The sequence below is a fragment of the Phalangium opilio genome, unplaced genomic scaffold (assembly GCF_054372755.1).
Source record: "Phalangium opilio isolate 3A_F unplaced genomic scaffold, DU_Popi_V2 ptg000031l_1, whole genome shotgun sequence".
Lineage (NCBI taxonomy): Eukaryota > Metazoa > Arthropoda > Arachnida > Opiliones > Phalangiidae > Phalangium > Phalangium opilio.
In genome coordinates, this window is record NW_028324158.1 from 14,632,169 (window position 1) to 14,650,225 (window position 18,057).

The window sequence follows — 18,057 nt, forward strand, 5'->3', positions numbered from 1 at the left end:
TATCTTAATTCTCATATTTTGAGTAAAACTTTTACTCTCCGATAAGATAGCGATTAAGGATAACTGTTCAACAAGTTAAACGACATTTTGAACTTATCTTTCACTCGTATTTCGCGCAAGAAAAACGCAACTCCCGAGACCACGACCCACTTCGACTCCGAGCCACGGTCATCCGCACTCTGATAATATTAAAGCATGTGATCTCTTACGTAAGAGACGCAACTATTACCGAATGGGCCTCATGTGACTATACGGCGCGTGCGCGAAGAACGTACGTGAATCTTTAGAGGCTTCTATTTGTGTTGAACACGGTCTGTCTGTCAAATGAGGGGAGGGGATTAACCGATTAAAGCCGAGTATTTTGGATAAATTGAGATAAAACTTTAATTATTAAACAATAGAATGTTTACCAAAAAGAAACAATCGTTACCCGCGCGGCCTTCGATACCTAGTCGGGAAGAAATATTGCAAGATTTGAGGGAAAGCGGTGACGACGATGTCGTTTTTAAGCCTTGGCCAAAAATCGAGAAAGGTACTGTACAGTCACGTGTTAGTTTCGCCGCTAAATTTGAATGAATGAAAAGTAGAACCAACCTGATTTTGATCTATTTTAGAGCGGGAATCGCTCTCAAATGATGAAATTTCTAGCGAAACTATCATTACGGATAATTTGACATCAGATACGGCTACCACATATGAAATGGTAAGAAATTATCAACTTATCTTTCTTTTTGGTTTCACATCACATCACATGTGTTTTCAATCTTCTTCTTATCATCATTAATTAGAAGGAAAACAGAGTTGATTTTTGAGTCATGATATCTTTATTCTTTATAGGCCAAACTGTTTTTGGATAAGTGCAATTACTTAGAGAGTGCCCTACTGGATATTGAGGAGAAAAAAACCAGTTTATCGGAAACACAGTTGGCCCTGAATGATGATATAAAAAACGTGAAGGAAGCTTTAGGGGAGAAACGTAGGAGTAAAACTCCCGTTTTGATTGGTTAATTCTTTAAAGTTATTTGATTTTTTTATCAGCTGTAAATTATCTTGTATATATATATCACGATGTAATAAATAAAGATACAGAGTTATAATTTGAGCAGTTGCCTTTTTGTGCTTTTCTGTTTCGATTTCTTTTCCGCTAAAACCAAAGCCTGTTTTTTCAATAAATCCCGACTGACCAGTTTATCTTCTTCGCTTTCGTCCGAACTGTAATCTGTTAATGGTTAAACCGTAAGCCTTTGCCGACGCTAAGCCTAAAAGCTGAGCCTTATTTGAATTTTCATGCCAAAAAACTATAATACCATTGTTAGACTTTTTCGTATATTTTTCCTTACCTTTCATTGGCCGACGAGGTGGTACGACAGAATTACTCGTGGAATAACCCAAATCTTCGTCTTCTTCCTATAATCAATTTTAATTTTTCAAAGTAGGCTTAAGTTTAGGCCTAAAACGTAAAACCCACGTCAACTTCGTCAAGTTGAAATTCCAAGGTCAGTTGGTTATCGGCGATTTCTTTCATCCTTCTTTCCAGTTTCTCCTGACAGTGATTGATAATTTCCAAAGTTGATATTCCATTAACGAGGCGATCGCTGTCATCCTAATTAAATAAATTAAAATTAACCGATTATCTTAGTTATATATTTTTGCAATTTACTTCGAGATTTAAAGTATTATAAATATTTTCGACGACGCTTCTAATGTCAATTAAAAGCGGGCTAACGTAAGATAATCGAGATTTGTAGGAAAATATCTCCTGTTGTAATTCCTTCATTTGGTTTTCTTTTAATTCGATTTCTTTTTCGATATCGCTGAATTAAATACAGATAATTATAGTTTAATTAAATTTAAGATGACTATGAATTAAACTTACGAAATATCTTTGGATGTTTCCGTACTCAAAACGCGTCTCTCCAATTCATCTTCGAATGAATCTTTCAATTTGGTTAATTCCTCTAATTTCGTTTCCATATCTTTGGCTTTTTCTTCCAACTGCTTCCGAATTTGATGCTGATTCAATAGATGTTCTTCAATTTCCTTAATTATTATTATTATTATCAAAAATAAAAACGAATTAATTGTTTTTTAACTTTCGCCACATGAATATTGAAAATAATACCTTTGTGGTTGTTTTTCCTGTAGCATTTTTCAGTTTTTCAAAGGCGGCAATATAATTGCTCTCCATGGCTTCTACTACGGATGTTGATCCGGAAAAATGTATATCATTGTTTAAATTTGATACCTGTACAATCATAAATAAATAAACAAACAAATAAATAAATAAATGTTTATATTTAATTCAGGGTTCGGACGAAATTTTCATGTTGAAAATCCCTGAAGCCCGGTTTGATATACCAAACTTTTTCGGACATAACTTTAAATCCCTGACTTATCCCCATATTTTACCGCTATTTTCCAAATCCCCGACTTATCCAGGTTCGGTAGGAACCATGTTATTTACCTTTTCTTCTTTATCTCTTCGTTGTTGAGCGGGTTTATCTCTTTTTCTCTCGCTAAGAGGGGCGATTTCCTTTTGTCTCCTAAGTTTCGCTTCTTCGGCGATTTTCTTTAGAGTTCTTAGTTCAGTTTCGGCGGAACCCCTGGACTTTTCGGCTTCCCTGTGAATTACTCTCAAGGAGATGGCTTCGCATTTTTGCATTTCAATCTCCGCTTCCGCAGTTTCGATTCGTTTTTCGTACAAAGGCTTTTCCTGTTTCAGATTTAAATAAATTAAAATCAATTTAGGAAGTTCGGGGCAAAAATTCCCCCCCCCATAGTCTTTGAAATAATCTGAAAAATAATTAAATATAAAATAATTACGTCTAATAAGGCTTGATAAATGGCTTTATATTTTTCGTTTAGTCTCCTGGTTTCTTCGGTTTTCATTGAAATTTTTTGATAATCGTCGCGTAATCGATTTAAAATCTGTTTCGTAATTAATTACTCTCGAATTAATTAATTAACTAACTAATTAAAGTTAATTAAGGTTTTACTTGTTGATTAGGTCCTTGCGTATGCGAACTAATTATAATTTTATACTCGTGTATTTTGTCGTTTAATATTTTTTCCTTTTCGCGCTTTTCATGATGAAGTAAATCCAATGTTTTGGATTGTTCAAAAACTCTTTGATCTAACGCTTCAACAATTTGCTGTAAATTAAGTTAGTTACTGCGATTAACCTAATTAAACACTCAAAGCGAGCGTACGTTCATATTCTCTAGAGGTACGCGTATTACGCGTTTAGGAAATAAAAACTCACGGAAGCATTTTTATTCTCAAACTCTTTGAAGCGACTTTCAAATCCTTCAAAGGCGCTTCGTAAAGGTTGATCCTTGCTCTGTAGATAATTAACTCGATTAATACTTACTCGTTAATTAGGGCGCGAGCGCGCGAAATTAATTAACCAGGGACAAACAAACGAACCTCGCTGGCGTACTGTACTGATATCTTCAAATCTTCTATATTTTTTTGAACTTTACTAAGCGCGTTTTGGCTTTCCGTTAGCAACGCGTTCAACTCATCTTGCTCGGCCCTGTATCTGCTTTCTGTGTGTACCAAAAATCCCAGCTTATTAATTAACCTCATTAAAAATAAACCCATATTCAACTTATCCACGTTAATAAGTACAAACCCGAGCAAGCGCGGGTACATCGCATTACTATAACTCGGTGAACGGGGTTAAATTGAACTCACCATTAAGTCTTATTTTGAATTGGGTATTTTTAATTTCCGCTAAAAGCGGAGATTTTGGTTTCCCGCTTTTTTTCCTGTGCATCTCTCTCTCACTCTCTTTTTCCCGCCAAATGACCACCAGCCACACACAAAAAGTGGTGCCCCGTATACTACTGTTACCAGCAGCAGATTCTTTTAGGCGGGAATTCATTACCGGTGGTAACCATGACAACGTAAATGGTCCAAAATATCAACTAACGTTCTTTCGCATGCACGAGCTCGATCCACAAGTTTAATTTCGAGTTACTTTTACCCCCCCATTTTATATCCCCCCATATCATTGAGTTTATGGTAATGTTGGCCATTTTACCACGAAACTGCGAACTCAAGAATCGATTTGGAAACAAGTTGGTTACATTGTACTACTTGGTTTAAACATTAGAAGTTAATAAATCGAAGTAAATACGCACTGAACCTACCTTTCTTCTTCATTGACACATTTTTCTATATAAATGTCGTTTTATAAGGGATTCTGGGAAATAATTGATACAGCTATACTTCTTGAAACACAGGCACGGTAAGGTATTTTTTATTTTTTTTTTTTCATCTTGTTTTTTTAGATTGTCCCCTTAAAAGCAAAAATGTCTTATTGTAAAATTAAAAAAAGGTTGTATCTTTACCCTTAATTATTCTTAAACATTTGGGGGATTAAAAAAGTTATTAAATCGTACTTAAAACATTTTGCCATTTTTAACGAATCCCTTTTTTTCTCGAAGAAGAAACTTTATACACAAAATAGAGAGGATTCGTGGATTTCAATTTGACGGGATTTTAATTCGCGCGTGTCGATTATTAATTAAAATCCTGTTTTAATTATTTAATTTTTTGATAAAAAATTACGGTGCTCATTTTAATTTAATAAAATTAAAAAGCGTCTAATATCATCATTATCATTATCCCCTTTTTGTCCTCAAATTTTAATTTATTTTTGCGTGATCACAATTAGAATTTTCTTACTGTAAAAGTGCTGTATGTTTTAAATTTCTGTTTTTATTTTTTTTTGGCGTAAAATTAAGTTTCGAAATTATTTCATTCAACCATAAATATATTAATATTCATGGAAGAATGAATTAATTTCACGCGTCATAAATTTGGCAGTTATGGATTGATTTTAGGGAAAGGGCGGGTTACTTTTGTTGTTGTTATTTATTAATTTTAAAAAAGAGATTGAGGTAGAGCCAACTTACTATTGGTTAAATTTTAAGAGTAATTAATTAATTAAATAAATAATTATAGAGCACTAATTAGCGATTAGATTTTTTTGTTTTTGAATAATTGTTTTTGTTGTGTTTAAGCTCGGTTTTCAATTTGGGGGGAAGGGCGGGGGGCGCATTTTTAATTATAATTATAATTTTAATTATAATTAATTAAGTTATTATTGCGATTCATACCTTAATTGGATATTATTTAAAACAGCTCATTATAATCTTCAAAATAAAATAAGCCATCCAAATCGGTTAGAAAAATAACCGGTTTTGATGTAATCGTAATCGGACTTATTTTGAAGGTCAGAGGTTGAACAGTATTAACTTACGATGTCTATGATTTAGGCTTCCGGAAGTAGTAGATACTTTAGCCTTCTGTAATTAGGAACCAAAAAAATTATGTACAAAATATAATTTCCAGCCAAAGGGAAAGTTGATTAAGCTGAAATTAATAAAAAAAAATTACATTTAAGGGGAAAATTTATATATTTATATAATAATATAATATCTTGTAATATTTTCAATTTCCCCCACAGGTGTTGTTTAATTTTTTCTTTTTATATTTGTTGTCGTCGTGTGATCACCAAACAATCACATATTTTGTATGTTTGTTTGTTTATCCTCATTATTAAAAACTACGTGCTTAATATAGTTATCACTTTGTTATTAATTTGTTTCTGTTTTTATTTATATATATATATAGGGTATACGAAATTTGATCGAAATTTTTTTGGAAACTTTTCTTTCACAATTTTTTCTTTCTCCATCTTGGAAAGAAAAAATTCCACCAACCATATTTGTTCATTATTTTGTTTTTGTGTGACAATTGTTGTGACATAATTCACGCGATAAAAAAACAAACCTGTCCAATTACGTAAAAACGTTTACCGTCCGTTTATATATAATATATATATCACTTATGTCCATTCACGTGTCACAAATTTTGTTTTTTAAATTACATGTTTTTGCTGACGATTTGTTTGTTTGTTTGTTTATTTTATATTTACAAATTATTTCAGTCTCCCTTTAATGACGACACGTCATTTAAATATTTATATTGTTTTTTCCCCAATTTCTCCCTAAAAAGCTAAAAATTTCATTGCGTTTTTTTTTGCTTGTTTTTTGCCATTGTTTTTTGTAAGTGATTACGAATTAAAATTACACCGAATTTTTGTTTTTTAAACGTCGCGAACACTGAAACTTTTTAACATCTAATTTTTTTCTTAATTGTTATCAAAAAGGGGCTAAATAAATTAATTAATTTGGGGGTTTCTTTGGGGGGAAGGGGGGGGGAGTGCGTGTGGGTGTGTGAAGTTTCGAACCCTATTTCTGTTTAGGCTTAGCAACTTTTCTTAAAACTTAAAAAAATCTTCTTAAGGCTTTCCTTTGCATACTTTTGATAATTCCAATTATATCTGTGACCCCCAAAAAATTGGTTTTAGGGTATGGGTCCTCTCCCGATTCCCGAAGCGCTTCTAAAGCAGAAATACGGGGTCAAAAATCCCAAGGTGAAGGACATACCTAAGCCTAAAATAATAATTTTCATTGCATAGGATTATAATTCCCAATAAATTACATCTTTTCATATTCTAAAGGGGAATAGGTCAATTTAGTTTCACAGTGTGTGGTCCCGAGAGAAGTGTGAAAAAGTGTGTGTGACGTCAATTTTGCCTCCCCATTTTTTGAAACGAATTTTAGTGCGGTGCAAATTTATAGTTGTTTTTTTTAAAAAGTTCGACACAATTAAATGAATTAACATTTAATGTAAAAGCATGATTGCTAAAAACGATTAATCGAATTTTATATATTTATATATATACGAGTCACGTGACCCCGTAATTAATTATTATTTGTTTGGATTAATTAATTTTTTTCCCAGTATATTGAGCTTTATGTAGGCGTGTATTTATTTCCAATTAACTATCGTTAATTAAACTACCTTACGCGACTCTAGCGAAGCTTTCAGTACAGTCCTTAATTTTATATTACAATTTATTTCACCAAGGCTTAGCGAAACCCCCCTCCAATTTAAGCCTTATTTTTTGGAGAAACGGTATGGGTTTTGTTTGAAAACTATGATATGGTGGTTATAAGCTGCAAGGTTTTCGCGCAGTCGCAGTCGCGATATTCCCCCCCTGTCATGGTATAAACACGCGCGCAATTTTATTAGTTTCTGTCACAAACATCGTTGCACTTTCACCTCCAGTTGACAACGCGTTTATTTTAATTTTCAAGTAGAAGAAGTTTACTGGTACTTACGAGTACTCGATGGGGGTGAGGGGGAGGGGTTAGCACCACGCGGCACCATCAAGGTCCTGGTCGACGTTAGTCCTATTGGCCAAACCGGGAATGTAGAGGAGTTCGGTCGCGGGTCATACTTGCGGCGCGTATCCCAAGTTCTTTCTCTGCAAAAACAAATGAATTTCGCGGAAATTGGGCCTTTCCGTCTCGTTACGTTGCCAACACTCGCGCATAAGGTCGTAGATTTCTTTGGGGCAGTTCGAGGGCATGGGTAGATACGTTTGTAGTCCGTCATTCTGGTAAAAATGACCCACGTTCGCGATGACCATATCGTCGGTCAGTTCCGTGTAAGGTTGTTGACGCCCGTAGGTCAAAATCTCCCACAATGTCACCGCGAAGGCCCAAACGTCGCTCTTGGTCGTGAACTTACCCTGAAAGACGCAGCCGCCCCAACAACAAAACAATTATAGATTCAATCGTAAATTGACCAGTCAATCTTAAATTCTTACCAATAGAATACTCTCCCAAGCCATCCAGCGAATGGGCAGCATGGCCCGCCCTTCAATTCGGTAGTAATCCGCGTTGTACAACTCCCGGCTCATTCCGAAGTCGGCGATCTTGATGGTGTACGCCTTGCCCACGAGACAGTTGCGAGTAGCCAAGTCGCGGTGGACGAAATTCAGCGACTCGAGGTACTTCATCCCCGAGGCTATCTGAGTCGCCATATAGATAAGGCTGCCGTAGCTAAACAACCCCACAAACAAACAAGACCCATTAATATCACCTTTGGAGAATGGTCTCGAGGTCGTTTGAGCGAAGCGAAAGGAGGTCATCGTGACCTTGGAACGGAAGGTGGGTAGCGGAAGGAGGGAGGGAGGCTTAATAGAGCTTGAATGGTAAGAATAGAAGAGTCTCACCTGAGAATCTTAGCGTTCGCGGGTTTGAAAGTGCTGGTTTCGGGAACGTGCAGGTGCAAATATTGATGCAAGTCGCCGTTTTCCATGTACTCGACGATCATGCAGAAAGGCTCTTCGCGAGTGCATACGCCCAGTACATGAACGATGTTCGGGTCGCGAAGACGAGAGAGAATTTTCACTTCTTTGTAAAAATCGCTCAAAGCCTGGTCCGAGGCCTTCTTGCGCAATGTCTTCACGGCCACTAACGTTTTGTTTCCGAGACAAGGCACATCCACCAGTTCTGGGATTCCCTCCGCCTCGCATAGGTGAACCTATAGGTTGACGGACCACCAACGGTTTTTGTTTGTCTCTTTTAAACTTTGCACCCTGACAAACTTAATCCCCCTCCCCTACCCAAGTTCTAAAAACTATATTTTTAATGATACTAATTCACTCACTCGGACATCCTCTCAAAATGCCATAGTGTCAAATATTATAACTACGTGTATTTAAAACTAAGAGTATATGGTATGAAGATGAAAAATTAAATAAAAATCTACCGTTCATTCAAGCTATGAGAGCCACGTAACGCAAAATAAATAAAACTTTATGGTATAAAAGACTATTTAATTTCAATCATTTAATTCTACGTTTTCTTCTATACTTTGTCTATACTACTATTTCTACTACTACTACTACTACTACCAATCCAGAACCGTAGAGTGCTTTGCCTTGGAAATACCGCGGCAAAGAGCGCTTTTTGGTTATGGCGACATGCGTATAAAAGAAACTACGAATGAATATGATGACATCACAATAAAGCATTCGCAATTTAAAAGAAGCGAGCGAGTCAAACATACAGAAAAATATCTAAATGAAAAGATGGGTATTTTCCGTATACCTTACACGTCAGGGGGGACGGGCGTAGTAAGTAATTAAGAATGACTAACCTCTCCAAACTGTCCTTCGCCAATCTTCTCCATGAACCTGAGCCTATGACGAGGCACCTCTCTGACGGGAGGCAAGGAATCGTCCCTGGTGAGCAAATCGACATTGGGTACGGCGTACACCGTGTTTCCACTGACCCCTTGAATGTTGGGCAGTTTAACAACGTCCGTCGCGGCGTAATAGCGTTCCGAAGGCGGTTGAGAATTGTTCTTGCAGTTGGGGTACACTCCTTTTAAACTGTTGCACGAACTACCCGGAGGTGGCGGATGATTGGGCAAGAGCGGCGTCGGTGTACTGGTCTTCGTGATGTCTGGCACGGCGTACTCGCGACTCGTCGTCGACTCTAAATTGACGCGTTTCGAAAAAATCGGAAAACATACTACAGATTCGTTTTAGAATTGAAAGCGGGGTAGAAGCGACTTGGTGGTAACAGTGGGAGTGTCTAGATACGAACTCCGGAAGTACTTGACGCACCCACTGTTTTGTCAAGAGAGACAATTAAAGCTGGCTCAAAACTCACCGTTACTGTAAGTTCCTGGATAGGGTATTTTGAAATCCTGGGGTTCCTGATAAAGTAATTTGTCCGGATCTGCATCGTCAATAGCAACCTGACCATAGACGGAGCCATTAGCTTGATGACTGACCGGATTGTAGCTCAGAGCCAGGTCCTTTTTATATTTTTGTTTGCATTTTTCACATTTGTTTTGTTTTTGGGTTTTAATTTTGTGTTTTGCGAGAGATCAAAGAACGTTCACAGAGAGATAGAGAGAGAACAGACACGTTCACATCGACAGGAGAAAGATGATGATGAAGATGCGGGACAGGGACAGAGAGAGATCAAAGGGGAGGTTCGAGAGGAGGATGGAGGAGAAACGAGAAGACCACGGAAGAGAGATATGGAAAACGAAAAGAGAATATAGCGGAGAAAAAATAAAATTGGTTCGTTCAGAAATAACCCAGGTGTTACAGGATTAATACTTAATTAAGAATTATTTAATTAATTAATTACCAACCGGTTGTACGTTTTGAACGCACCGGTTTGAAAGGTCAAGGAGTAATTATTATTATTGTTGTTGTTGTTTTAAAATAAGCCTATTAAGAATACGTCGTAAATTTGAGCAGGTTGATTTCTACATTTCATTAATTCATGACGTCAGAAGGTCCGATTTTCTTATGGAAATAATGAAGATTTTCGTATAAAATCATCAAATAATTGTTTGTTTATTTCTTATTGACACTATACGCATTTTGGTTTATTTAGAGGGGTTGTTTTTGTTTGTTTGTTTGTGTTATTTATAAATTTATATTTGGTTGGTTTGTTTAATTTGTTTGAGCTTAAAAGGTGAACCACGTGATATATTTTTAATTTCTTCTTTATAATTAATTTCTCATTTTTTTAAATAGTTAATTTTTGTTTTTAGGTACATTTTTCTTAGGATATTTGGTTTTCTTAAAATTATTCTTTTTTTTTTTTTTTCAAATCAGTTCCAATTTTAAGCCGCGCGTTCTAAACAAGGACCAACCTGCTCGGGCGACGTCTTGTTTTATTTTTTTAATTAAGGTTCAGATAAAAAAATAAGCGTGAACGAAAAATAATTAAAATAATTATAAAAAAAATTAAATAAATTAAAAAAGGCCAGGATTTAAAAAATGATTCGAGGATTTTTTTTCAAGGAAGAAAGGTTGTAGAAGGGGACGAAAAAACACGACAAAGATGGTCAAATTAACGAACACGTTGGAAGATCACTAGCATAAGAAATAACATGCGGCCAGTATCATATATATATAGTAAAAATAGTCATAAAAGAAAAAATTTAAATGCACACGATTAAATAGGTAATTAGTGCACATAATTTTATTATCTAGAACTCAAAACTTAATTTAAACCGTTTGAGTTCCCCTTTAATTAACCTTAACTAATTAGCTATTATAGCTTAATTACGCGTAAATTAAAATAAGCAGAGAACTAAAATGGGAAGCATTTAAATTATAATGGACTAATTGGAAAGCGAAGTAAAAGTAAAAATATGAATAGAGGATAGAATTGAGCGTTTGATGATTGAATTATAAAATTTTAAATAAAATTTTCATGCTTTCAAAAGTACCTACTTAAGAAATTTTTTTTGGCCCATTAAATAAATAAAAATGTACCAAAAATAACCAGGGAAAAGGGGTAGCGTAAACATAATAAAATTGACTCTCCCTAAAAAGTATATAATTTTAAAGGGAAGATGACCCCAATACCCTCCCCACCCTGATTGGATTTCCACCTTCCCCCTTACTTAAACCCTTTACCAAAATGGGTAATCTTCCCTTTAAAAGTCGGTGGCACTTTTAAGAAATACGCGAACCCCACTTTTTTCGTTAAGTATAACAAATCGAATAAAATCAACCAAAACGAACTACTTTTTTATTATTGAATTCGAAAATTGCGTAAATATTACTCCGCCTCAACTTTATATATTTTATCAAGTTAACTTGACGAAAAAAGTGGGGAGAATATTTTATAGAATAAAAAAAATTGTATATTCTAATATATTATTATAAAAGAAGGAAAAATTCAATTTGACTGGTGGTCATACCTTCATGTTAATGGTCACTCGATTTTCGACGGGTTTAAGAATGGTATGTGGCGTGCTGTGTTTTCTCCTCTTGTTTCTGGCAATGATGATAAATATGACGATGATCAGTAAGAGGATGACGGCGGCCAGAACACCGATGACCAGTCCGACGTACTGGTTCGAGAGGCTATCTTCGCTCATGGCCGTGCTGACTAGACCGTCCGTAAGGTCAAGAGGAATAATTATATAGTTAGTATTCACCAGGCATTGAAATAGAGAATGAATAAAAATGATTGGATGGTAATTAAGGATGGTTTTAATTACCTATCGGGGGAGCTGGCGGTGGCTCTTCTTCCGTGAAGTTTCCAGCGGCTGGTACTAATTTAAAAATATTTATTTAATTAATTTTAATTAAGTTATTGTAGAGTTATTATCCTGGTTTCTACCAAAAATAAAATAGTTTTCAGCCCAAACAATATTCTAGCTGATTTACAATAAAAATTATACAACTCATAAAGTTAAATTTAACCAAAATTATCTTAATTCCATCAGTAATTAAGAGAATTACCACTAAGAATAATCGTTCTAGCTACCCCAAAATGACTAAATTACCAATTAAATCAAAAGTGGCGGATTCCAGTATGTCTTCCATCGTTAAATAAGTACTAAGAAATATATAAAGAGAGCCTGGCGCGTACTAACCCGAATTGAACGAAACCTCGCTGATAAGAAGCCATTTGGCAGCGAAAGTGAGTTCCACTTTGACAAAACGCCCGATACGATGGTGAAGATAGATGGTGACGTTACGAGCCTTTTCGAAATACAGATCCGGCAGATAAGTGAAATGAATGGGCTCGCTGTTGTAATACTTGCCGCCAACACTGAACCAAATGCGAGCTTGCGAGAACACCTACCCCCCAGAAGAAAACCATCCCCAAAGGATAGTGTCAACTCGATTGTATTACTTGGGAATATTACGTCATCGTTGTACTATAACTATAACGCACCTGTACGTCTTTCGTGTGCATATTATTACAATAAAGATAAATAGCGGAGAAATTTCGAATGGTGTCAAAGGTGAATATAATTTCAATCGGTCTCGGATGATTATTGGTATCGTTCTTCCAACCGACCCATTCGTAACCCTTTCCCAAATTAGAGACATCTTGCCGGAAATTCTCATCTCCCTTTTGACCATCGGTCAACTGACCCATACCATCGTGCAAATAACTGTCATCCTTGACGCCATCGTACGTCATATCCGCCAAATCCAGATCAATGCCCCGTCGTTCGCCTTGGGGCATCGAATAACTCACTATACCATCTAAGGAAAACAAACACGTAAAATAAAAATCCCTAAAATCGGCAACAATGTCGCTCCTTAAAACATAAATACTTAATGAAGGATCTGTAAATCAAGCATTATTCCTTCAGTTACTTTTAACCCAAGGAAAACTACACATTCTCTTCGAAAGGTACTAGACTAACCTTTAACCTCTCTCTCTCTGTCTAAACACAAGGACCTCGGGGGCAAGCACGTAAAAGGGTTTTTCGAGTCAGTTTGATTTGATATTGATTGGCTATTTTAGTGGCTCTTTTTTCTAGGCTTTAAAATAAAAAAACTGCACGTGAAAAAAGAGCCAGAGTAAGCTTCGTCAGAGTAAAAGGAAAAGAAAACAGAGAGTAAACAACACGAAATAGCTTTTAAGGGCCAGGGCCAAGCAAAGATCGAAGAGGGTTGGGTAGGGTTTTTTTTTAAAAGTCTCAGGGAGTCAGGTCTGAACCTTGTTTGGGAACCTGACCTTTAGTGAACCCATTTGTTACTCGATGATGATGAAAATATATATATAAAGGTGCCTTTTAAAACCCGGGCAGTATGAATTGGAAAGGGGGGGGGAAACCGAGGGGCTAATCACTCAGATTTCCTGGACATCGATTACCGATTATGTGTAATCATTTTAGCATTGTCTAGGGCAAGGGGTTTTAAAGATTACGCGTAATGATTTTAGTACAGTCATAGGTACAGCCGTGTACACCGATCACACTGAGTGAACGGCCCCTCGGACAAAAGGTTTTATTGGAATCGAAAACTATGTACGCGACTTCAACCAACGCTACTATAAAGTACTTATTAATAATTTATTTGTAAAAATTAAGTTTATTTTTACCTTTCCAAGGACATCCGTAGATTTCAACTCTCATGCAAACTGTCCTGACATGGGCGCTGTAAGGAACGAAGCGAATTTTTGAGGCGATAACTGGAGGATCCAACGTTCGTTTTACGATGGTGTACGTATTGATATTGCCTTCCAAAACCTTCAAGAAGAGAAAAATAGAAATAAACATTTTTAATCGCAATATTCATAGGTGAATTATTCATTAAGTAATTCATGATACACCTTTCTTAATAAAGTCGCGTCACATTTAAGAGAATAGATTCAAATTGACAACGGAATAGTTTTAAAAATAAATAAATAAAGCCTAGACAGTGAATAGATAATAAATTTAAAAACCCCGATTCTGTTTCCTGATTTTCTTAATTAATCTACGGGGAGTTTTCATTCATTTTGAAATAAAACCAGCAAGGAAAGGAAGAAAAAACCGGTTTTTTTTCCCGAAGGATCTCTTTACTGTAAAATCTAAATTGAAAGCTCTTCACGGATAGTATTTTTCTTTCAATTCAGTCAAATCCTTTCAAAGTTAAAAGAAGAAGAAAATTTCAAGCAATTTGCAAAGTAGGATCATGAAATAATAAGAAAAAACCAGCCTTATTTAAAGCTAGGCAAATTTGATAAATTCAAGCAATTAACTTTGGCAAGAAAAAGAAGAAGATAAAGTGACTGCAATTCGCTGTTGCGCTCTTGAAACTAATCCCCGAAAGACAAAAGAGCTTATTTTTCACAATTTAGTCTTTTTATTTTTATTACGTAATAGATAGACGATACGCTCTCTATTTAAGGGGACCTTTTTTTACAGTAAGACGCGACTACAATTAATGTTAGTAATAAAATTAAGTCTGCTCGAAAATTTTCTTTAATCGAATTAAATAAAGTGTTTCTTAGAAATCCCTTAATACTCTGATGTCCGTTGAGTCAGACAAGTTCTTTTCCAGGAAAAATAAATTTAGAAATTAAACTCTATATATATTGTTCTTCGAATTAATAAAACAAAATAATTTAATTAGTAATGAAATAAAATAGCTATCAATTTAAATTAATGTAAGCTGAATATTTCTTGCCTTAGGTTAGTTAGGAGATTTTCCGCGAATTTGTAATAAGGTTTAGTTTAATTAAAATCTTATCAAAAGTAAATAGTAATAAAATAATTTATTTGAAGAAATAATACAGCACTATCTGCTTTTGTGGATATGAAATTGTTTTATAAGTTCGAACGAGGCCTTGGCTCGGTAGGTAATAGGATAGGAAAATTGTTGAGCTCTAGGATCGAAAGACAATTTCAGTTTGGGAGAGCCAGGATCTATCTTCCGATGAAGAAGGGGTGTCTTGAGGAGGAGGTGAGGGATATAGACCCCAATCCTCTAGTGGCACGCGTTCTTTTGGGGCTTCACTTCAAACTTTATTCCAGTACTTCCTCCAAGGACTACAGCTTCCTCTCTCTCTGTCTTTCTCTTTGGAAGTCCGTTGTCCTAGACCGAAATTTACCAGCAAAAGCCGGTTGCGCGTTTCTCCGTGGAAAGCCTACGGGATCTAAGCGAGGGATTTAAACATAGCCTACCTATTTTTGGGGAGGAGATTTAGTAGATTAGATGGTTGAGGGGTGGCTTAATACAAAGGAAATATAGCAGATTTAACCACCATAATTGGTTTCGAAAACACGCGTTCCTAGAGAAATAAATATTGTACCGTTGCGAGTTTAAATTAAAACGCACCCAAAGAAAAATTACCCGTGATTCCTTTCGCACAAACAAGCTCCTCAACTATACCCAAGTATTAACTCTTGAAATTTCAACTCGGTTAAGAAACTTAATCCAGTTTTATATGGTTTCTTTTCAAACTCTATCTCTTTCTGATATAAGGTAGCCAAGTCCCAACTTTGGCTTAATCATCAAAATAACGATACGGTCTTTCGTCATAAGTAAGGCGTTGCTGGGAATAAAAGTACATATATACATTTTTCTTAAGTCGATAAGTTAAAGCGCGAGCACGTGGTCGTCGAGTTGACATAAACGAGTCGAATTCGGCGCAGCAAGGAATAGAATATAGTCTGTGTAGATGTATTATACGACATGTTTCTGTATGTTTTATTGGTTGGTATATTGGGAGGCGCGCTTTGTTGTTATTCGTATGCCTCCTTAAAGAAGAATGGGGGGGGGCTTTCTATTGTCAAAGTTGCACGCCTCGCCAACTTAAAGAAACCCGTGACGACATCAAAGCCTTAATAACGGAAACCAGCGAAACATCAAAAATTTGGAAACCATCTGTCCTTTTCTCTATCTTTTCCCCCCCGATCAAGATATCCGTTCGCATTTATCACCTTTAATCGAAAATAAGGTTTTCCCATGGACACTCCATCTTCGCGATACGTTTCAAGACATACCCGTGTAAGAATTAAAGCGTGTTAAGTTTTTTAGTCCAAATTGAACTCCTACCAAGTACTCAAGTACTCGGGCTTATTTACAACTGCGGGAGTATGTAACGCGAACTGGACGCTAGGTCAGGGTCCTTTTGAAAATAAACTGAACTTGGATGCAAGATGGGGGTCTATAGCATAGCTAGGGAAGAAGACGTTTAGGCGATTGTTTGCTCTCGGAACTCTCTTTCGGGAGTCGACGGTCGGATTTGAGACGATATAAGAGAAAGAGAAGAGACATAGGCCTATTCCAGAAAAATCTCGGGTATACCCATTTAAAAAAAAATAAGCTAAGAACAGATCGGCGAACTCGGAATTTCTGAAGGATCCGTTGGAACATTCCAATCTGGCCACTAAGCTAGAGAGAGAGAGAAGAGAGAGAGAGTAAGAAGCGAGAACGCACCACCACCACCATCATCTAAAGAAAAAGAGAAAAGAGCAAGCAAAGCAAACCCAACAGCTTATTCATGGCCAGTACTTTGTTTGGACAGCTGTCCGGACGAGAAGGAAACACCCCTCATATATATGATTTTCTTTTCCGAACTTCCTCCGTTGCAGTCTAGACTAAAATGGCTCAATGAAAACCAACCATTTTTACAAATTATAACGCTAAAAATCTATAAGAAAGCCTTTTTTTCTTGCAAATAACTCCAGATGAAGTCTAAAAGTTAACCACTCCGGGCCCTTCTTGTTATTTAGTTGCGGTTATAGTTATTTAGGCCCTATTTTTAACCCTAACTAATACAACGCGAAATTCATGGGTGTAAACAGAAAGTTACGAACTAGGCTTAGAAATTTAGGCTTAGTAAAATAAAAGCCCTACATTTCTTATTCATTTCAATCCTTGTAGAGAGAGAGTGAGTCTGCAATAATTGATAACGTACGAGGCTTAGCTAAATTATGAATTAGAAGAAAGAAAGAAAAGTTGGATTTCTTTCATTATTTATTTGAAGAAACGTAGCTTTATATATACTGTAGTTTATAAGCTTGGAAAAAGGATCTTAGGGGATTATCAAACTAAGTAATGTTTGGGGCATTTTTCCATTCCATACTGACTGGCAAAAATAAGAAAGGAAAGCGGGGGGGGGGGGGGCGTAATAGAGTCATCATTTATTTACAAGCAAAAATCCTTTTTTTCTTTTCTTTCTTCTAACATTACTACTTTCTTTACGACTTCGATTTTCCAAGACTTGTACATAGCCTAAATAAATAAATAATGAATAAAAGGGAGAGTCCAGAGGCATAACTTGGAACTTTACTAGCATCGAGTTGATCAAAGTTATATATTAACCAATAGAAACTTCTTTTTTTTCCGTTCCTTTAAGCAATTTACTTAGGAAGTTTAATGTAGAAATATTTAATACGAAATATCTCCTAAGCCTAATTGAGTTTCCAGCAAGAAAAGTTATATAAAGTTAATACATTCCCATGTTTTCCATTAACGAAAGTCAACTTTATAATTGACTAATTTAAACCGGTATCACTTGAGTTCAAATCGAGAATGGAGTTTATATTACAAACTAGGTTAAATGATTAAAAGATAATTTTAAAGTTGAATTTATTATTTATTATTTATTATTTACGCGTTTTTAAATTTGAAAAAACAATTTTAGTTTTTTCATTTTATAATGTTTTTCTCTCTTTCCAAATTCCCCTTGGGGGGGGGGAATATATATGTTCATTAAAAAACAGCTCAGGCACACGAGTGTCAAAAGGAAGTCAAAAATGTCAATCACCGCGAAGCTATAGGAAGACGATTCCAAGTTTTGACACCAACAAGCTATGGCGGGAAAAGCGTAATCCCCGCCGCGTTAGATTCCGCGGGAAGATTTTAGACCCTATAGACCCTATAGTAGGCCACGATGTTTCCTAGTAGATAAC

General features: G+C 35.9%; 4 protein-coding genes across 11 annotated transcripts in view; 1 reads left to right on the plus strand and 3 right to left on the minus strand.

The window, feature by feature from the left end:
- Nucleotides 1-397: 397 nt before the first annotated feature.
- On the plus strand, nucleotides 398-1,102 carry LOC149690884 (uncharacterized). The gene is made up of 3 exons (XM_089870787.1): nucleotides 398-532; nucleotides 615-703; nucleotides 838-1,102. The coding sequence occupies exons 1-3, from the start codon at nucleotides 403-405 to the stop codon at nucleotides 1,006-1,008; spliced, it is 390 nt and encodes a 129-aa protein (XP_089726913.1). The 5' UTR covers nucleotides 398-402; the 3' UTR covers nucleotides 1,009-1,102.
- On the minus strand, nucleotides 1,092-2,933 carry LOC149690885 (uncharacterized). The gene is made up of 8 exons (XM_089870720.1): nucleotides 2,824-2,933; nucleotides 2,465-2,713; nucleotides 2,123-2,245; nucleotides 1,877-2,040; nucleotides 1,661-1,814; nucleotides 1,469-1,603; nucleotides 1,341-1,407; nucleotides 1,092-1,219 (listed from the first exon to the last, which is right to left on the minus strand). Exons 1-8 carry the CDS (start codon nucleotides 2,887-2,889, stop codon nucleotides 1,092-1,094), a joined length of 1,086 nt encoding a protein of 361 aa, XP_089726846.1. The 5' UTR covers nucleotides 2,890-2,933.
- A 51-nt stretch (nucleotides 2,934-2,984) lies between these two features.
- LOC149690886 (uncharacterized) lies at nucleotides 2,985-4,084 on the minus strand. Its single transcript, XM_089870773.1, has 4 exons — nucleotides 3,697-4,084; nucleotides 3,427-3,548; nucleotides 3,263-3,340; nucleotides 2,985-3,152 (listed from the first exon to the last, which is right to left on the minus strand). Exons 1-4 carry the CDS (start codon nucleotides 3,884-3,886, stop codon nucleotides 2,985-2,987), a joined length of 558 nt encoding a protein of 185 aa, XP_089726899.1. The 5' UTR covers nucleotides 3,887-4,084.
- Nucleotides 4,085-4,233: 149 nt separating this feature from the next.
- LOC149690887 (discoidin domain-containing receptor 2-like) overlaps nucleotides 4,234-18,057 on the minus strand; it is a 185,600-nt gene continuing 171,776 nt past the window's right edge. For 3 of the 8 annotated variants that reach the window (XM_089870615.1, XM_089870613.1, XM_089870614.1), the window contains 10 exons: nucleotides 13,755-13,902; nucleotides 12,594-12,910; nucleotides 12,289-12,496; nucleotides 11,911-11,964; nucleotides 11,608-11,807; nucleotides 9,546-9,693; nucleotides 9,028-9,404; nucleotides 8,099-8,409; nucleotides 7,691-7,925; nucleotides 4,234-7,612 (listed from right to left, as the gene is read on the minus strand). In XM_089870615.1, coding sequence (XP_089726741.1) covers nucleotides 7,313-7,612; nucleotides 7,691-7,925; nucleotides 8,099-8,409; nucleotides 9,028-9,404; nucleotides 9,546-9,693; nucleotides 11,608-11,807; nucleotides 11,911-11,964; nucleotides 12,289-12,496; nucleotides 12,594-12,910; nucleotides 13,755-13,902 — 2,298 coding nt within the window. In that variant the 3' untranslated portion in view covers nucleotides 4,234-7,312. The remainder of the gene's footprint in view (nucleotides 7,613-7,690; nucleotides 7,926-8,098; nucleotides 8,410-9,027; nucleotides 9,405-9,545; nucleotides 9,694-11,607; nucleotides 11,808-11,910; nucleotides 11,965-12,288; nucleotides 12,497-12,593; nucleotides 12,911-13,754; nucleotides 13,903-18,057) is intronic. The other 5 variants (XM_089870616.1, XM_089870618.1, XM_089870619.1 and 2 more) reach the window with 5 other exon arrangements.